At 33.1% G+C, this 18,337-nt stretch overlaps 1 gene segment (V, D, J or C); it reads right to left on the minus strand.

Annotated features, from left to right (window-relative positions):
• Positions 1 to 6,766: 6,766 nt before the first annotated feature.
• LOC101882318 (T-cell receptor beta chain C region-like) lies at positions 6,767 to 14,831 on the minus strand. The segment is given in 4 exon segments: positions 6,767 to 8,257; positions 8,372 to 8,475; positions 12,175 to 12,525; positions 14,706 to 14,831. Coding segments are annotated over 3 exon segments (357 nt in total).
• Positions 14,832 to 18,337: the final 3,506 nt, after the last annotated feature.

Below are 18,337 nucleotides of genomic sequence, written 5' to 3' on the forward strand. Positions count from 1 at the left end.
GATCTTCAGATAGTGCTTGAGTCCAAAAATGTAACCCCAAGTGGTTCTGCTGTTTGGTATTGTGCTGCCAGTCCACACAGTATCACAGACTATGATGAAAGCTGTACAAAAACTATCAGGGTACTCTAATGGCCTCCTTCTGTTGACTAAACAGTAACTTTAAAACTGTTTCATGTAATTAACATGTTAGTAGACTGTCTCAGACTGTTGTGTAATACTTTTTTATTTTGTTAAATAAAAAGAATTGCACACTGGTAATTTGTCAGCAGCATTTTACTCAACATTTTCCATAAATATTCTTACAAGAAACCAGAGAAAATGAGGATGTGATCAAAAGGAGTTTGTCAAACAGTTTACTAACTTATTATAATCCTCACCATACCCGTCAACCCTCCTGTTTTTTTTTTTGGGATTCTCCCGTATTTTACAGTTCTATCCTGCTATCATCCCGTAAAGGTATTTTCCTGCATTTCTCCTGTATTTTCAGTCTTTCTCTGAAGGTTGGCAATAACCCAGATAGCTCACATGCGTCGCAGAGACGTCTGCTGGACATCCGCATTTTTATCTGGAAACATCTTATTTAGGGCGTTTGCTCTTCTAGAAAACGTCATATAGACGTCTGTGTCAGACATTCAAACAACGTCTATGCGATGCATCACAGATGTTCATTATTAGAATGTTAGGTCTGTGAGACATCTCATTTATGTAGCATAGACATCGTTTTTTTTTTTTTTTTTTTGCTTTTTTATTTAAATATTCCCTCATACATAATAATAATCATATAATAAGCTCAAGAATTTTCCAGTCAAAATGAAATAACACAACGGCTAAAGAATCATTAGTAGAATATTATTATATTAGAATTTATTATAATCTACATTTTTTATAAGCAACCAAAACCAATTTAAAATGAGAAAGTCGCTTAGGCCAGTCTTCCTGGGGCCAAACAGAGGAAGTTTTTAAAATGCTTTTTTGTTTCTGCCTATGGCCCTGTTTACACTAATGCGTTTTAGTTTTAAAACGGCGTTTTAGATCAAAAACGATCCGCGTCCACACTAGTATTTCACCTAGCATTTCTGAACAGATCTCCGTCCACACTACACCACCAAAAACGTATATCAAGTGACCACTGGCGAACTCTGGACATGCGCGTTCAAGTATAAACAGGAAGCATGTGTCTCGCTCGGCATTTGGTTATTGTTAGTCAACAAACACTGGTTGAACAGTGAACGCGATGGCAAAGAAAACGAGAGGTATTTTTGTGGACAGACGACGAGGTCGAGTTGTTACTAAACATGACAAATTAATAACTGCACAATGGCGCCTAAAACAGACAATAGTGCAAACAACGCTCCCATTTCTGTGTCCATGTTGTTGTGTACAGTGAAGGCTGGTCTGCTGTTTTCCGGTAGCGTTAAAGCCATGTGTTATAGTCATGTGATAGGGGCTTGACGAATAAGGGAAGGATACACAATGACACAAAAGCCCCAATCAGGTAGCGAATCTCAGCAGTCCCACCTCCGTTTTCAGATGTCTCCATTTTCCCTCATCCACACTGAGACCGAGCAGCAGCGTTTCAGAATGAAAACGGCTAATCCAGCGTTTCCAAAATGTTCCGTTTTCGACGCTCAAACTCCGGCGTAGTGTGGACAGATGGTGTAACCGTAGCAAAACTTATGCGCTTTCAAACTAAAACACGTTAGTGTAAACAGGGCCTAATTTTTTCAACCTAGAGGATATGTCCACCATATTAAGGGATAACACCCCCCCGCCCTCCTTTTGTTTTTTTATCCCCAAATAACTACGTGTTCTTCCGGGGCTGTTAATAATCAGTAATATGTCAGTAATATGTTTTATTATTATTATTTACAAAAGAAAAAAAATTATTGTATATTTGGGGGTGGTTGAGCGATCACAAACCAGTACAGAGTCAAGTATCACACCAGAGGGGGGGGGTGGAGTGGAGCCCTCAGTGTTATGAGTGTTAAAATTGAATATTTCTTCATTTTAGTCTCATTTGCTTTCTATGCACTATACTATGTAAATAATTTACAAAAGCTTAATCGGAACATTTTAGAAATTGCAGTGCTTTCCAGACTTTATATTACTCAAAGTGAACAACTGATGCATGAGTCAAAACTCTACCCTTCCTCAATTAGTCAGCAAAAGCTCAGAGTAAACATTTTTACTCTGTTTTTGTTCTTATTTCAGTGAAAAACCCAACGACTGAAAACTTGTACATCCATGCTGTGTACATATTATAGTTCTGAATGCAATGTCATCAAACTTTAGTGATTAATATATTTATGAGAAACTGGAAAAGGCAAGGCAAACTTTATTTACAGAGCACAATTTTATACAACGGTAGTCCAAAGTGCTTTTCATTCATTCATTTTCTTGTCGGCTTAGTCCCTTTATTAATCTGGGGTCGCCACAGCGGAATGAGCCACCAACTTATCCAGCAAGTTTTTACGCAGCGGATGCTTTTCCAGTCGCAACCCATCTCTGGGAAACATCCACACACACACTCATACACTACAGACAATTTAGCCTACCCAATTCACCTGTACCGCATGTCTTTAAACTGTGGGGGAAACCGGAGCACCCGGAGGAAACCCAAGCGAAGGCAGAGAGAACATGCAAACTCCACACAGAAACGCCAACTGAGCCGAGATTCGAACCAGCAACCCAGCAAACTTCTTACTGTGAGGCGACAGCACGACCTACTGCGCCACTGCCTCGCCCCCAAAGTGCTTTACAATGAGATAAAATATCTAAGAAAATAAAAATATTAAAACTTGTATTAAAAATGTAAGAAAAGGAAATATATGTGTATATGTAATACTAAAATACAGTATAGAAATTACATGTATGAGTCACTCAAAGGCAAGGGAGTAAAAATATCTTCAAGTTAGATTTAAGAGTATCCAAGGATGGAGAAATCCTGATGTTCAACGGGAGACTGTTCCATAGCCTTGGGACCGCAACACAGAAAGCTCGATCACCTTTTGATTTGCAGCGAGACCGAGGGATCGACAAAAGAAACTGGTCATGCATGGGACCTTAATGGTCTACAAGCTGTATATGGCCTAATAAGTTCACTGACATAGGCCGGGCAGAATTGTGCAAAGCTTTATAGGTAAAAAGAAGCATTTTAAAATCAACTCTGAATTTTATAGGAAGCCAGTGCAATGAGGCGAGGACAGGGGAGATATGATCTCTTTTCTTTGTTCCTGTTATCAATCTGGCGGCTGCATTTTGGACCAACTGTAATCGAGAGAGTGTTGACTGGGGTAGACCAATGTACAAGGAGTACAAAAGGCACACATGTCAAGACGTCGCACTTCTCCATGGCCTCAAAATCCCCTTAGACAGCAAAGAGTTAAAGATGTTTCAGGAAAAAAAACATGCCAGATGGGTGGGTGTGCGGTGCAAACAACCTGTAAACACTCCACATATGAATCAGCTCTGCACCAGTTTCCAACAGCTCTTTTCAGACGCCTTGTGTTGTAGTTTTGTAGACGTTCAAAGGTTTTGAGGCTTGTGTGCAGCAGCAGGTGTGTGAGAGATGCATAGACTGAGCTTGAACGTGTTGAGAACGCTCTGACCACATCCTCCCCGACACCTCTGTACTGCACACATTCAACACACACCACATCCTGCTTTCAGATGCAGCAACCTGCAGCAATGCACTATTTACACTAAAAGAACTCTCCTCTAATTTACAGACAGGAGACAAGAAAAATAAATAAATAAATAAATATATATATATATATATATATATATATATATATATATATATATATATATACATACATACATATATATATATATACAGAAAGAGACTATTCAGTTTCTTTGGATTTATTAGATGTGGGTTTGATAATCTTTTAAATGTTAGGCTACAAAAGTAGTATAATGATGTATACTTTGTAAGGATTTAATAATAGAAGACTGAGATCTAATTCTTTTCTTTTTCTTTTTGTAATCAGAAAATAAAAATAGGTCAGATTGACATTTTCATGTATTGAGACTGAATTCAGGGTTATTTAACCAAATGTTGATTTAGTAACCCTTCTGAAACATTGGTATTAAGTTTAATGAATAAAAAAATAACACATCTTTAAGTAAAATAGGAACACAAATTTGGAGGAAATTGAAGATTTTCAAATGTTCTCTTTCTAACAATTTACAAGTTTAGGATTGTTGTCAGTTAAAGGAATGTTTCACATATTTGAAAACTTTTTTGAAGCTCGTTTTACAGCTCCCTTATGCTGAAACGGTTGTATTTGAGGATCTTTGAATCCATTCAGTCGAACTCTGGGTCTGGCAGAAGCCCTTTTAGCTAAGCTTAGCATAGATCATTGAATTGGATTAGACCATTAGCATTTCGCTCAAAAATTACCAAGTTCAATTTAATTGAAAAATGTTTCATTGTTTTATTTTTTGAAGCTTGACAATACTGTTGTTATACATTGTGTACTTAGAACAACAAAAACATGAAAAGTTGCTATTTTTTAGGCCGATAGGACTAGGAACTATACTTTTATTCTGGTGACCAAACAAAAAAAAATGTACAGTGTTTATATACAGTTGAAGTCAGAATTGTTAACCCCCCTGTTTATTATTTTTCTCCAATTTCTCCAATTTTTCTGAATACCTAATTTCTAATAACTGATTTATTTTATCTTTGCCATGATGACAGTAAATAACATTTGACTAGATATTTTACAACACTTCTATATGGCTTAAAGTGACATTTAGAGGCTTAATTAGGTTAACTAGGCAGGTTAGGGTAATTAGGCAAGTTATTGTATAATGATGGTTTGTTCTGTAGACTTTAAAATAATATATAGCTTAAAGGTGCTAATAATATTGACCTTAAATTGGTTTAAAAACAATAAATAAAACTGCTTTTATTCTAGCTGAAATAAAACAAACAAGACTTTCTCTAGAAGAAAAACATATTATCAGACATCCTGTGAAAATTTCCTGAATCTGTTAAACATCATTTAGGAAATATAAAAAATAATAAATGATTACAGCTCAAATCAGTCTTTTGTATCTGATTGTTTACTTTTGCAGCAAGTAACGGTGTTGTAAGCTGGATAATGTACACCTACATGGTTGTTTTTGCAAAATAAAGCTTCAGGCTGTCAAGCTTTTTTTTTTTTTCCACGAGTAAGCTGTAGATCAGAATCATTATTGTCATTGTACAAAATACAATGAAAATTACGTTTGCCTTCAGTGCAGTCCTATTTATCTAAAACAACAACAATAATAACGAGATAAAAAGGTAAAATGGCAGCAATAATTAATTATAAAAGGAGTAACAATAGGGTATATGCCGAGCTAGTGCTGTTCCCATGCTGATACACTTCCGGTGACCTGTTATTGTGAACTTTTTTCCATTTTATACGGTTCCTTATACAGCATCAATGTTGTAATGTCAATAAAATACATTCGGTTAAATAAAGTTTAGCATTTATTTAGTTGCTTAAGCGTAAAGCGTGACGAAAAAGCTGTTTACTCGCACGCGCCCGTCAGAACGCAGAAGCTCCATTGGATATACTGGGGTAAAATAAATGCTCATATTATAAAGATATGGTGGGGGAAATGTAGTTTAATGCAGTGCTTCTTGTACAATCTGAGACCCACTTTAAATCGGATATCAGTCAGCTAGTGGAGATCGCTGATTTTTAAAGAAAACAGACCTTAAACGCACCGGATTTTGCGTTGGCATTCAATTCGCCCAGCCTGATCTCACGAGAAGACGTAAGTATTTAACGTTTTGCCAGTTTAGTGGCTAATTCGTACGATTTTAGTCGTAGGAAATTATACGATTTTAAAAAGGAGGCGTGGCACCTAACCCCACCCCTAACCCCAACCGTCATTGGGGGATAAGCAAATCGTACTAAATTGTTCTAATTAGATCGTACTAATTCATACGAATTAGCCACTAAATGAAAAAGTTACGAATTGCCGTGAGATTGTGTTGATTCGCCGGAAGCGCTTAACCCAGGTTACTGGCAAATTAAAAGTCTTATTAGCATGCTTCGGCATATACCCCGTACTATACTAGAAGTGCATTTTCTAGCAGCTTTTAAATTTAAAAGTGAATAAAATGTTGGGCAGAAGGGCATACAATTAAATGTCCATACATATGTATTGATGTATTGGATTTTATAATTTACCTGTATTTTTATAACGCATTAGTACAGTTTGAACTATGATTTATAAATGCTGTACAAGTATTGCTTCATTCGTATTAGTAAATACATTAACTGGCATCAACTAGCGGAACCCTATTGGAAAATGGCAAGTACTTACAAAATCAACATGCTGTCTTACTAATTCAGTCACATAAGTCACATCATTCTCAGTATGTTCATGTGCCTTGTTCCAGGGATTTTGAGAAATGCTCACATTGAGTGATTTACAGTTGAAAGTCTTACAAAGTATTTTCCCCTTATTGCAGTGGAAGACTTTCAAATAACTATAACAACCCACACTTTCCAAAAGTGCAGATCTTCCACTGCACAACACATACTGTATGCAGATGCCTTCTGTTTCCCATCAAACAAAGGTCTCAGATTAATATAGTTAAATATTTTAGTCATAGCAGAAGTTCTGCTGGATTCTACCTAAATTATGTCTGATAATTAGCTGTTCATTTCTGACTGTAGTTTCAGGTTATGCCTTACACTATTGTGTTATTGCGAGACAGATAAACAATACAAATAAAATGTTCTGGTTTGTGATTTTTACCTGTTTATTATTCAAAGCAGAGAAAGAAATATCATACAAGTCATACAAAATAAAACTAAAATCTATCTAGTAAAGTGTATGGAGTATGCACAAATATTAAACTTATTACTATTATTAAACATACAACAATTTTAAACAATAAAATAATAATAATAAAATATATCGGTAACACTTTAAAATGACCACACACTATAAATCATTTATTAAGCATTAGCAAATAGTGAATTCATTATCTGTTAAGCATTAACTCTACATTTAATAAACGTTAGTAAGCAGTTTATAACTGCAGCTACAAATGCTGTTTTCTTGACTTATAACAACATTTAAAATGTGCTTAATAATTGTATTTTCATACTTAGTAAATGATTTATTTTTCATTAATAAATTAAGTATCACATTATTTACAAAGCAGTTGTATTTAATAGTAGTTGAGGGTTTTTAGGATCAATTAGAATGAGTTAGTAAATGATTAATAAACTATTGAAATCAACTTTTATATGTCTTATTATATTAATGATTACTATGTATGTTAGTAAATGCTTTATTAACTCAACTTCAACTAGTTTTGTGACCTAATCTAAAGTGAGGACTATTCATGCTTTATAAATCCTTTATTTATGACAAATAAAGGCTCAATTAAATTCTAAACAGGAAAAATGACATTATTCATTCCTATTCAATTAAAGATACACAAATTAAGCTGTACATCAAATAAAAAAAATAAATCTTTACAACCTGATCTAAAATAAAATCACTGTAGAGTTTAAACATTGTATTTTATTACATTGTTTAATTATTATATTGTTGTTTTATCCAGTTTTGTTGTATTTTGACACTCCTAATATTCAGCAATGTTTAAACTTTACAGTAATTTTACATTTTAGAAAAGATTGCAAAGATTATAGTTCATTTGACTCTGAGCCTTTATTTGTCATTTATAAGGGATTTATAAAGCATGAATAGTCCTCACTTTAGATTAGGTCACAAAACTGCATGAAGTTGAGTTAATAAAGCATTTATTAACATATTAGTTAACTATTAGTATATGCCTAAATAATAAGACATATAAACGTTGATTTCAATAGTTTATTAATCATTTACTAACTCATTCTGAATGATCCTAAAAACCCTCAACTACTCTTAAATACAACTGCTTTGTAAATAATGCGATACTTAATTTATTAATGAAAAATAAATCATTTACTAAGTATGAAAATACAATTATTAAGCACATTTTAAATGTGGTTATAAGTCAAGAATAGAGCATTTGTAGCTGCAGTTATAAACTGCTTACTAACGTTTATTAATGTAGAGTTAATGCTGAACGGATAATGAATCCACTATTTGCTAATGCTTAATAAATTATTTATAGTGTGTAGTTAAAATAAAGTGTTACCAATACAGTATATCTATAACTTTTAACCTTTATATTTTTGGACAGGTTCGATGCATCTCACTCTTCTGGAATTTCTTTTGTCTTCATTGAAAACTGCAGGGAAAAAAATTGATGGAGTCATATGTACTGTATCTGAACATCCAGCTGTTTATTTTATATTCATATTTTATGGGTAAGATGATGTACATTATGGTTATTAGGGATTACCTTGAGTTTCCAGAACATAGCAGACACAACCAGTGCATACAGGAAGCTCTTGCTGAGGAACAGGATGTAGCCAAAGCCAACCAGCTTCAATCCCTTCGGCTTCACTAAAAACACAAACATGTACAAAAACACCTGATACGTTGCTTTGGTTTTTCATATATTCATATTTGTCATGTAGTATGTTATATTGGTTATAATTATAATGTGTTGCACTATTATTACTTTAATATAACAAGGTTTTTATTATTGAGGGAAAACAAAATCCAAAACATAGCGTGTAGGATATACAATTGAAGTCAGAATTATTAGCCCCCTTTTAATGTTTTTTACTTTTTTTATATATTTCCCAAATGATGTTTAACAGAGCAATGAAATGTTCACAGTATGTCTGATATTTTCTTCTGGAAAAAGTCTTGTTTGTTTTATCTTGGCTAGAATAAAAGCAGTTAATAATTTTTTTAACACCAATTTAAGGACAAAATTATCAGCCCTTTTAAAGCTATATATATATATATATATATATATATATATATATATATATATATATATATATATATATATATATATATATATATATATATATATATATATATATATATTTGATAGTCTACAGAACAAACCATCGTTTTACAATAACTTGCCTAATTACTCTAACCTGTGTCAATCTGTACATAACCTAATAAATCTAGTTAAGCCTTTAAATGTTACTTTAAGCCAATGGTTCTCAAACTGGGGTACGTGTACCACTAGTGGTATGCAAGCTTCCTTAGTGGTACGCGGAGGAATGGCTGGATAATTAAATTTAAAAAAATTAACACACTTTTAACCCTTTAAAGCGTACGCTAACACCAATGTGGTCAGTAAATTGTTTTAATAGGATAAACCTTTTATTTTCAGTTTTCTAAAGTCTGTTATGTATTCTATCATTTAAGTTAATATCCTTCCCATATTTGTAACGGTTGATGGGGGCGTATCCCGTAATTTTATATCCCAATGTTGACGGGTGTGGTTTAATGACTTGCTTTTCTGACACACAAAGCCTATAACACGCAGTAAGCAGATCTAATTTCTAAATTAAATATGTAAATCAAAATCATATATTTAAAGTTTAGATGTTTAGATTTCAATACAAATAAGTCATAAATCTACATCTATTTTAAAAATTGTCAAAAACTTTTTTTTATATGAATATGATCACAAATAGCCTATATTTATGAGGTCCAAGGAACATCTCCAGGTTTTGTTGAATAAGCTACTATAAGTTAATACTGTACATTTAAGTATGGCAGTTTTAAGAACATTTCTAATTAACTTTTAGAAGCACATTTTAATTTAAACATAATTTACTTTTTTACCTGTAAGCGCAGGGCAGTGTTAATGTTCAGGCTAGTTATTATGTTTAAAGTGACTGACAATAATAGTTATTCATAATAATAGAAATTAATCTGCCTCATTTTTGAATTGTGCAGAGCTTTAGCTGGCTAATTAGGCCTACTACCAGGGCTGGCGCTTCCATAGAGGCGACCTAGGCGGCCGCCTAGGGCAGCAGAATAGAGAGAGCGGCGCCCCCGAAACTACCCTCGCCACCCGCGCCCTCATCCGCGTCTAGGGTGGCAGAATAGATAGAGCGGCGTCCCCGAAACTTTCCTCGCCACCTGCGGCCACAATTACATCCGCGTCTAGGGTGGCAGAATATAGAGAGCAGCGTCCCCGAAACTACCCGCGCCTCATCCGCGTCTAAGTTAGCGAGGCAGAATAGAGAGGGTGGCGTCCCCTAAATTACGCCCGCCACCCGCGCCTCAGTTATAGCCGCGTCTAGGGCGGCAGAATAGAAAAAATCTCCCCTGGTTTCACTTTAGGTTTGAGGGCGGCGTGACCGTCCTTTGCCTAGAGCGGCAGTTAAGCTTGCTCCGGCCCTGCCTACTACGCTACTGTATTTCAATACTGGTCATTATGGTGGTACTTATAGAGACTATTTTTTTCTAAGGTGGTACTTGGTGAAAAAAGTTTGAGAACCACTGCTTTAAGCTGTATAGAAGTGTCTTGTAAAATATCTAGTCAAATATTATTTACTGTCATCATGGCAAAGATAGAATAAATCAGTTATTATAGATGAGTTATTAAAACTATTATGTTTAGGAAATGTGTTAGAAAAATCTTTTCTCCGTTAAACAGAAATTAGGGAAAAAATAAACAGTGGGCTAATAATGACTTCAACTGTACTGTATATCTGTGTGAAAAATTGTTTGCAGACAAAACTTTGGAGTGGCCTAGTCAAACCCCTGACCTGAATCCAATTAAGATGCTGTGGCATGACATTGGCTTGGCAAAAATTGCATCAAAATGGGGCTGAATTACGACAATTCTCCAAAGATGAGTTGACCAAAATTCCTCCATAGCTCTGTAACAGACTCATTGCAAGCTATTGAAAATGCTATAATGTAGTTGTTGGGGCTATGTGTGGTCATTAGGTTTAGATTTACTTTTTCACACAGAGCTATGCAGTTTTGAATTTAGTTTTTCTCTTAATAATAAAAACTTTATTTTAAAACTGACCTATGTTTTCACCTGTGTTGTTTAACTTATATTTGATGTTGTTTGGTAATCTGAAATATTAATGTTGTCTCTACACTGTAAAAAAAAAATAATAATAATAATTTTACAGTTTATTTCCGGCAGCTGGAATGCTAATAATTCTGACTTCGACTGTATATCTGTGTAAAAAATTGTTTGCAGACAAAATGCAGACTTTGGAGTGGCCAAGTCAAAGACCTGACCTGAATCCAATTAGGAAGCTGTGGCATGGTATTGGAAAGGGACTTCATGCTCGAACACCCCATCGAAATGGGGCAGAATTACAACAATTCTGCAAAGCTACTGTAACAGACTCATTGCAGGCTATCTAAAATGCTTTAATGCAGTTGTTAGTGCTATGTGTGGCACGTCTGTAACAGTCATTAGGTTTAGGTTTACTTTTTTCACACAGAGCTATGTCGTTTTGAATGAAAATTTTCTCTCAATAATAAAAACATTATTTTAATTTAGTTTTTACCTCTGTTGTTTAACTTATATTTGATTTTGTTTGTTAATCTGAAACATTAAAATTATCTCTACATTGTAAAAAAAAATGTTGTAATTTTACAGTTTATTTCCGGCAGCTGGGATGCCGGAAATAAACTGTTAAATTACAGAAATTTGCAATAAAAAATATTAATTAATAAAAAATAATAATAATGCAATAAATAAATTTATTTGAAATAAAATAATTAATATTAAACTACAGAAATTCACCTGAAATTTTAATTGAAGGAAATTTATGTAATTTAATATCCATTATTTTACGGTATATTACTGTAATTTAACTGTTTATTTCCAGCACCCCAGCAGCCAGATATAAACTGTAAAATTACGAATTTATTTTACAGAGTAGGTGTCAATATTATAGACATAAACATTATTTATTTAAGTGCTATGTACTTGTCTTTACGCATGCTTACATTGTTCATTTTACTGCAAAACACTTTTGCTGCATTTAGTTTGCTGGTAAGTCTTACAGTTTTCATTATGTAAATAATTTACAGTTACTTCCCATATACCTGTATACATGCAGTGCAAAATTATATTAAAGAACATGTAATTCTGTATGTGTGTAATGTTCTGAAATGTTAGTTATTGTGCAGTGTATAATCATTTTCCTAGATTTTAAATCATAAAATGATGCAATGGCAAAGCAGCATTTCATGATTTTGCATATGTATTTAAACGTTAAATCATAATAACCTGCTTATTAGATTTGTACAAACCTTTTTGACCTTTAGTGGTGTAACTGACATTGATATAATGATCTCCGTTGAAGAATCGGACAGTGCAGGTGAATTTATTGTTGGGATCCATCCATTCTGAGACATAAACTTTCATTCTGCTGCTGATGTTGTACATCAGTGTCGTCTTGTCCTGTATGGCTATGTGGTCCGTCGATATATTGTCCTTTCTCTCTTGGTCGTTCACTTTCCAGCTCATGCTCACATGATCGGGATAAAAGCCAGTCGCCACACACACTAAAGTTGAGAGTTTTTTATCATTCGTATTCTGAGAACAGAGTTCTTTTGGGGAAGGTGGCAGGATCTTAACCTCAGGTTCAGTCACATTTGTGGCTTGAGAGGAAAAAATGGACCATTGTGATAATTATTATATGAAAATGAATATTGTATAAAATAAAATGTATGTTATTATACAACAATAACTATGTGGTTACTCACTGCAAGCTTTATAACTATTGCATATACAGTTGAAGTCAGAATTATTAGCCCCCCTTTCATTTTTTTTTTCTTTCATTTTTTTTAAAAATATTTCCCAAATAATGTTTAACAGAGCAAGGAAATTTTCACAGTATGTCTGATAATATTTTTTCTTCCGGAGAAAGTCTGATTTGTTTTATTTTGGCTAGAATAAAAGCAGTTATTAATTTTTTTTAAGCTATTTTAAGGTCAAAATTATTAGCCCCTTTAAGCTATATATTTTCCTGATAATCTACAGAACAAACCATTGTTATATAAAAACTTGCCTAATTACCCTAACCTCCTAATTAACCTAGATAAGCTTTTAAATGTCACTTAAAGCTGTATAGAAGTTTCTTGAAAAATATCTCGTAAAATATTATGTACTGTCATAATGGCAAAGATACTGTAAAATAAATCATAAAATAAAATAAAATAAACATAGCGGCTATTAATTTAAGGGGGGTAATAATTCTGACTTCAACTGTATGTGTTAAAATATTAATTCAGGCTCTTATTGTTCTTTTTGCATGAATTTTGATGTTCAGATGGTTTGCTTTTCATGTTGCTTTAATGTTCATAAAAGATGTAGCTTGTTTGTCTATTTTTACATTTAATTAGATACTTCTACATTTAAAAAAAAATAAAAATCTGCTAGTTAAGTTACCGTATTTGGGTGTTTTTCATTTATTTACAATTATTAATTGCATTATAGCACCTTGATCTCTGCTTTACCTACATTTAATGTCGAATTTCAACTTTGCAATTTAGCAAAGTGACTTTTATTGACATGTTAGTAGTTTGAAACAATGTATTATAATGTTTTGTACTGGCAGTTTATTACCAAGTTTGTATATCATAATTTGCACTACCAACCCAGACAATGAATCTATTTAAACTATTAAAAATGTCATTAAAAGTCACGCCAACACCTTATTTTAATGGTCCATTTGAGTATTAGTAGACTGTCTGCTTAATATCTGTTGATACTGCTCCTAAATAGACGTTCAACTGACTCTAAGAAACTTCGCGATACATGTCAACTTACATTAACACGAACCCCAACCCAACAGTCTACTTATAATCTAATGAGAATTAGTTGCAATGTAACTTAAATTCAACAAACGGACCATCATAAAATAAATAAAGTGTGACCAAAAGAACTTTTCAGCATCAGAAGTTAATGAAAAAAGGGCCAGCATCCCATAATGCAATTTAATTCATGAATGAAAAAACTAAAACAAATCATTAAATACAAAAAACGTTAATTAATGCCTATGTTGTTCCATAATTTGCTTACTGAAAATAGACAGTATATTATCTATAAACTATGAAAACAGTAGGGATTTAACATGAAAAATTATTGTAACGTAAATAATTTATGAATGTAACCTTATTTTAGAGGTCTGTGGATGTACTTTTTGCTTTCTGTAACCAATTTTGATTCATTTGCATGCCATATTTATACATTTGAAGTCAGAATTATTAGCCCCCTGTTTATTGTTTTTCCTAATTTCTGTTTAACGGAGAGCAAATTTTTCAACACATTTCTAAGCATAACAGTTTTAATAACTCATCTCTAATAACTGATTTATTTTATCTTTGCCATGATGAGAGTAAATAATATTTGACTAGATATTTTTCAGGACACTTCTATACAGCTTAAAGTGACATTTAAAGGCATAACTAGGTTAATTAGGTTAACTAGGCAGTTTAGGGTAATTAGGCAAGTTATTGTAGAACAATGGTTTGTTCTATAGACTATCGAAAAAATATAAAGCTTAAAGGGGCTAATAATTTTGACCTTAAAAGGGCATTTAAAGAATTAAAAACTGCTTTCATTCTAGCCAAAATAAAACAAATAAGACTTTTTCCAGAAGAAAAAATATTATCAGACATACTGTGAAAATTTCATTGCTCTATTAAACATCATTTGGGAAACATTAAAAAAAAGAAGAAAAACAAATCAAAGGGGGGCTAATAATTCTGACTTCAACTGTACATCAGGCAATGCGACATTTAAATATTATTTTAAATATTAATGAATTCAGACTTACCCAAAACTGTCAGTTTGGTTCCTTCGCCAAATTCTAGTTTTGCGTAGCTAGTACACGATGATTTATCTCATTACCTAAACCTCAACAACTAACAGCTAATAATGGGCAATGGTACACTGTTTTTTGGGGCCCCTTTTCAGTTTGAGACCGTGCAAAAGCCATAGTGGCCTCCCAGCTGTTACCCAGTGAGGCCTCTTTCAGCAGCATATATAGCACACTGAAATGTTTTTAATATTTTTCTGGAACATTTTTTAAGAGTATTTTTTTAAATATGCAAATAGAATGGAACCAAGACCAATCAAAAGGGATCGTTAATCGCCGATAAGTGGATGAATGTCACTGAATTTGATAAGATAGTATATTAAGTACTATTTACTAATAGAATTTATGTTAAAGCCATTTTTTTTTTGTAATTACTGCTTTTAGTTTTAAAAGTAATCAATAAGTACTCATTTTTTTGTGGATGTATGATCTCAGTTGCACTCAGGTTCTTGCAGCTAGCAATGTTCTCATGACTGAAATGTATTATTATTGCCTATTGACATGTTACATAATGTTTAGATACATTGTTGTTTCATTTTAGTTAATAATAATGTAATATTTATGATAGTAATTGTACATTTCTAGTATCTCTAGTATGTGCTGTCTTTAACTATTATGTACTTGTATCAAATAAAGCTTACTTGCTGTGCTAGTTTTGTGTAGAAAGTTGAATATGAATATGGAGAACACTCCACTTTGATTGAAATATGCTCATTTTACAAGTCACCTCGAGTTAAACAGTTTGAGCTTTACTATTTTTCAATTCATTCAGTCAATATCCCAGTTTGGCAGAAACACTTTTAGCTTAGCATAAATCATTGAATCAGATTAGACCATTAGCATTTGATCAAAAAAATTCAAAGTTTAGGTCATTTTCCTAAAGCTTAATTATTCTGTCATGTATTAAGAGCGGTTGAAACTGAAAGTTGCTATTTTCAGGCCGGCATTTCAAGGAACTATACGAAAATATACTTATTTTTTCAAAAGTGACACTTGATGTTTCATATCAAATCAAGGCTATTTTTTCAATGACACATGCAGGATTTCCGAGTTGTGTCCCCATGTTTTAATGTCAACACCATCATACATATATTAGATCTACAATGCATCTAAAGAACAACAAAATGGCTACCACAGTGAATAAACTCCATAAGTTTTGTGAAATTAATGCTTAAAATGTCAACACTGTCACCCAATTTGTGAGGAAATGATTTGATTTTTTTCATCTACACAAAAAACAAAAAGCAAAATTGCTACTACAGTACATGAACATCGTAAGATTTGCAAAGGCAATGCCTAAAATATCAACACCGTCATCCAAATTCTGAAAATGTTTTGTTTATTTTGTATTAGCTAGATTGTATTAGCATCTAGCATCTGCAGAAAAAAATGGCCCATACAGAACATAAACTTCATAGGTTTTGTAAAAGGAATACCTAAAATGTCAGTGAATCGGATTTTTTAAAAATCTGAATCTTAAAAAAAAGAAACTTAAATGTGAACCTTCAGAAACAGCGTACTCGCTGTTTGTTGTGATTGTTTTAATACAGTAATTGATAGATTCAATGTATTTTATAGTAATGACTACAAATTCATGATTTCTTTAACACCATTAGATATGTCACATTCATCAAATGAATATTTTGATAATAAGTCAATTTGCTATTTGAGATTTGTCTCCTAAGTTGACAATAAGCGCTCTATTTTGACGGTCCATGCGTAGAGCGAAAAACGCAGGGCGCAAACGCTTTCAGGGCGTGTCAGAACGCGTTTTTGCTAATTTAAGGACGGGGAAATCCGCTTTGCGCAGTGGCGCATGGTCTAAAAGGGTTGAGTTTATTTTCTTAATGAGTTATAGGTGTGTTTTGAGAATAAACCAATTAGAGTCTCATCTCCCATTGCCTTTAAGAGCCAGCTGTGGTCAAAATACTGAGTTATTTCCAAATACACCTGCCATGCCCCATATGGTCTAAAACCTGACAGGTGGACAAATCTAAGCTTGTTTTTAATAAAACAAATATAAATATGGATATAATAAATAATACTGCTAATAATAATAACATTATACAAAAGCCAATTGTTATGAATGAACTGAAAAAGCCTCCCAAGATGAAGAAGACATAAAAGCAGTGGTTTTTCATATTTATGTAGGCTAGAAAATAATATGTTTTGTAATATTTTATCCTTTATATTTATATTCTATATCTATTCTTATTATATCCTATATATATCCTTAATATTTAAATTTTTTCATATGTAAAGATATTTGCCTATTGCTCTCTTGTGCGTATTAAGCAGTGTGTAAGCGAGGCGCAACTCTGCCCCGGAGTTTAGACCGGGTTTGTTTTGGTCTAATGAAAAATGTATTATAGATTCTCAAAATAGCAATGCGCCAGCGGTCCGCCTCAGAACGCCTTCCTTTTTAGACCAGAATGCCTATGGGCGCACAAATGAGCGCTAATGCATTTGTCATTTAAACAGCGTAGTACAACGCCTCAAAACGACTCTTGCGCCAAGCTAAAACTACCAAAAGACTATTGCGCCGCACCTTGCTCCCCACTGCGCCGGGTGTATGATAGGGCCCTAAGTCATGGCAAGCAAAAAAAGTTAAGGAGTTATATTAAATTGTATTCCAGTAGTTTAAAAATACAATCTTATTTGTCTCACTTTATACACTGTAAATAATTAATGGTTTTGCACAATCGATTTATCTTGGGACAACATGAAGAAAATAAGTTAACATTAGTTTTGAGGTTGATTTAACATAAGTTTTTTTGGGGAAAACATAATTGTTTTAAGTCTTGTTTCAGTTCATTTTAAATAAGAAGTTTGAACAAACAGCAAGTTTAATTTTCTTTTTTTCAGTTTTGCACTGTTTTGTCTTACTTTTATAGAATCAATAAGTTATGTATGGTCAACAGAAGAATTGTAGTGATGTGCATTTCTAATAGAAGAATATTAAATAAATGCTGATTAATGTGAAAACATAGACCTGCACTATAATGTAAGGTGCATTGTATCAAATAACTACACAAAAAGCAATGTCTTCGATGCACAGTGTGTCCAAATGAAAACAAAGACAAATTCAGGTCGGCAGCATTTAGCAAATTGATCTTAAACTGTCAATCTTTTTCCCAATTATATTAATAATTATATTATATTATGATATAATCTCACTATATTCTTAGCACAGATGTGTTTTTGTAGCATTCTGTTTTATTAAGAAGATAGAAAAAAGTGCAGAAATTCATTATTTCATCTTTATCTTCATAATATCACACACAAATATATGGATTTATAATGAGAATGTTCGCTAGGTGGCCACTCAGGCCCCATTGGTTAGCTAGAGAATATAACCAACAAGTTACATCATTGTTACTAGGATGCTTAAATTCAAATAATTTCATATTTTAAATCAAATGTATTTGGGTTCTCTGCGACTCAAACCTACCACCTTCCTTGGTAATCAAACATATGACTTTCCTTGGGAAGCAAACGGATGATTTTCCAAAGCTTTGTTGTTGAAATAATACACTGTAAAACTCAATAAGTTATGGCAACTCAAACTGTTTAAGGAAACCGATTGCTAC

Source organism: Danio rerio, chromosome 17 (genome assembly GCF_052040795.2).
Source record: "Danio rerio strain M-AB ecotype USA chromosome 17, GRCz13ab, whole genome shotgun sequence".
NCBI lineage: Eukaryota > Metazoa > Chordata > Actinopteri > Cypriniformes > Danionidae > Danio > Danio rerio.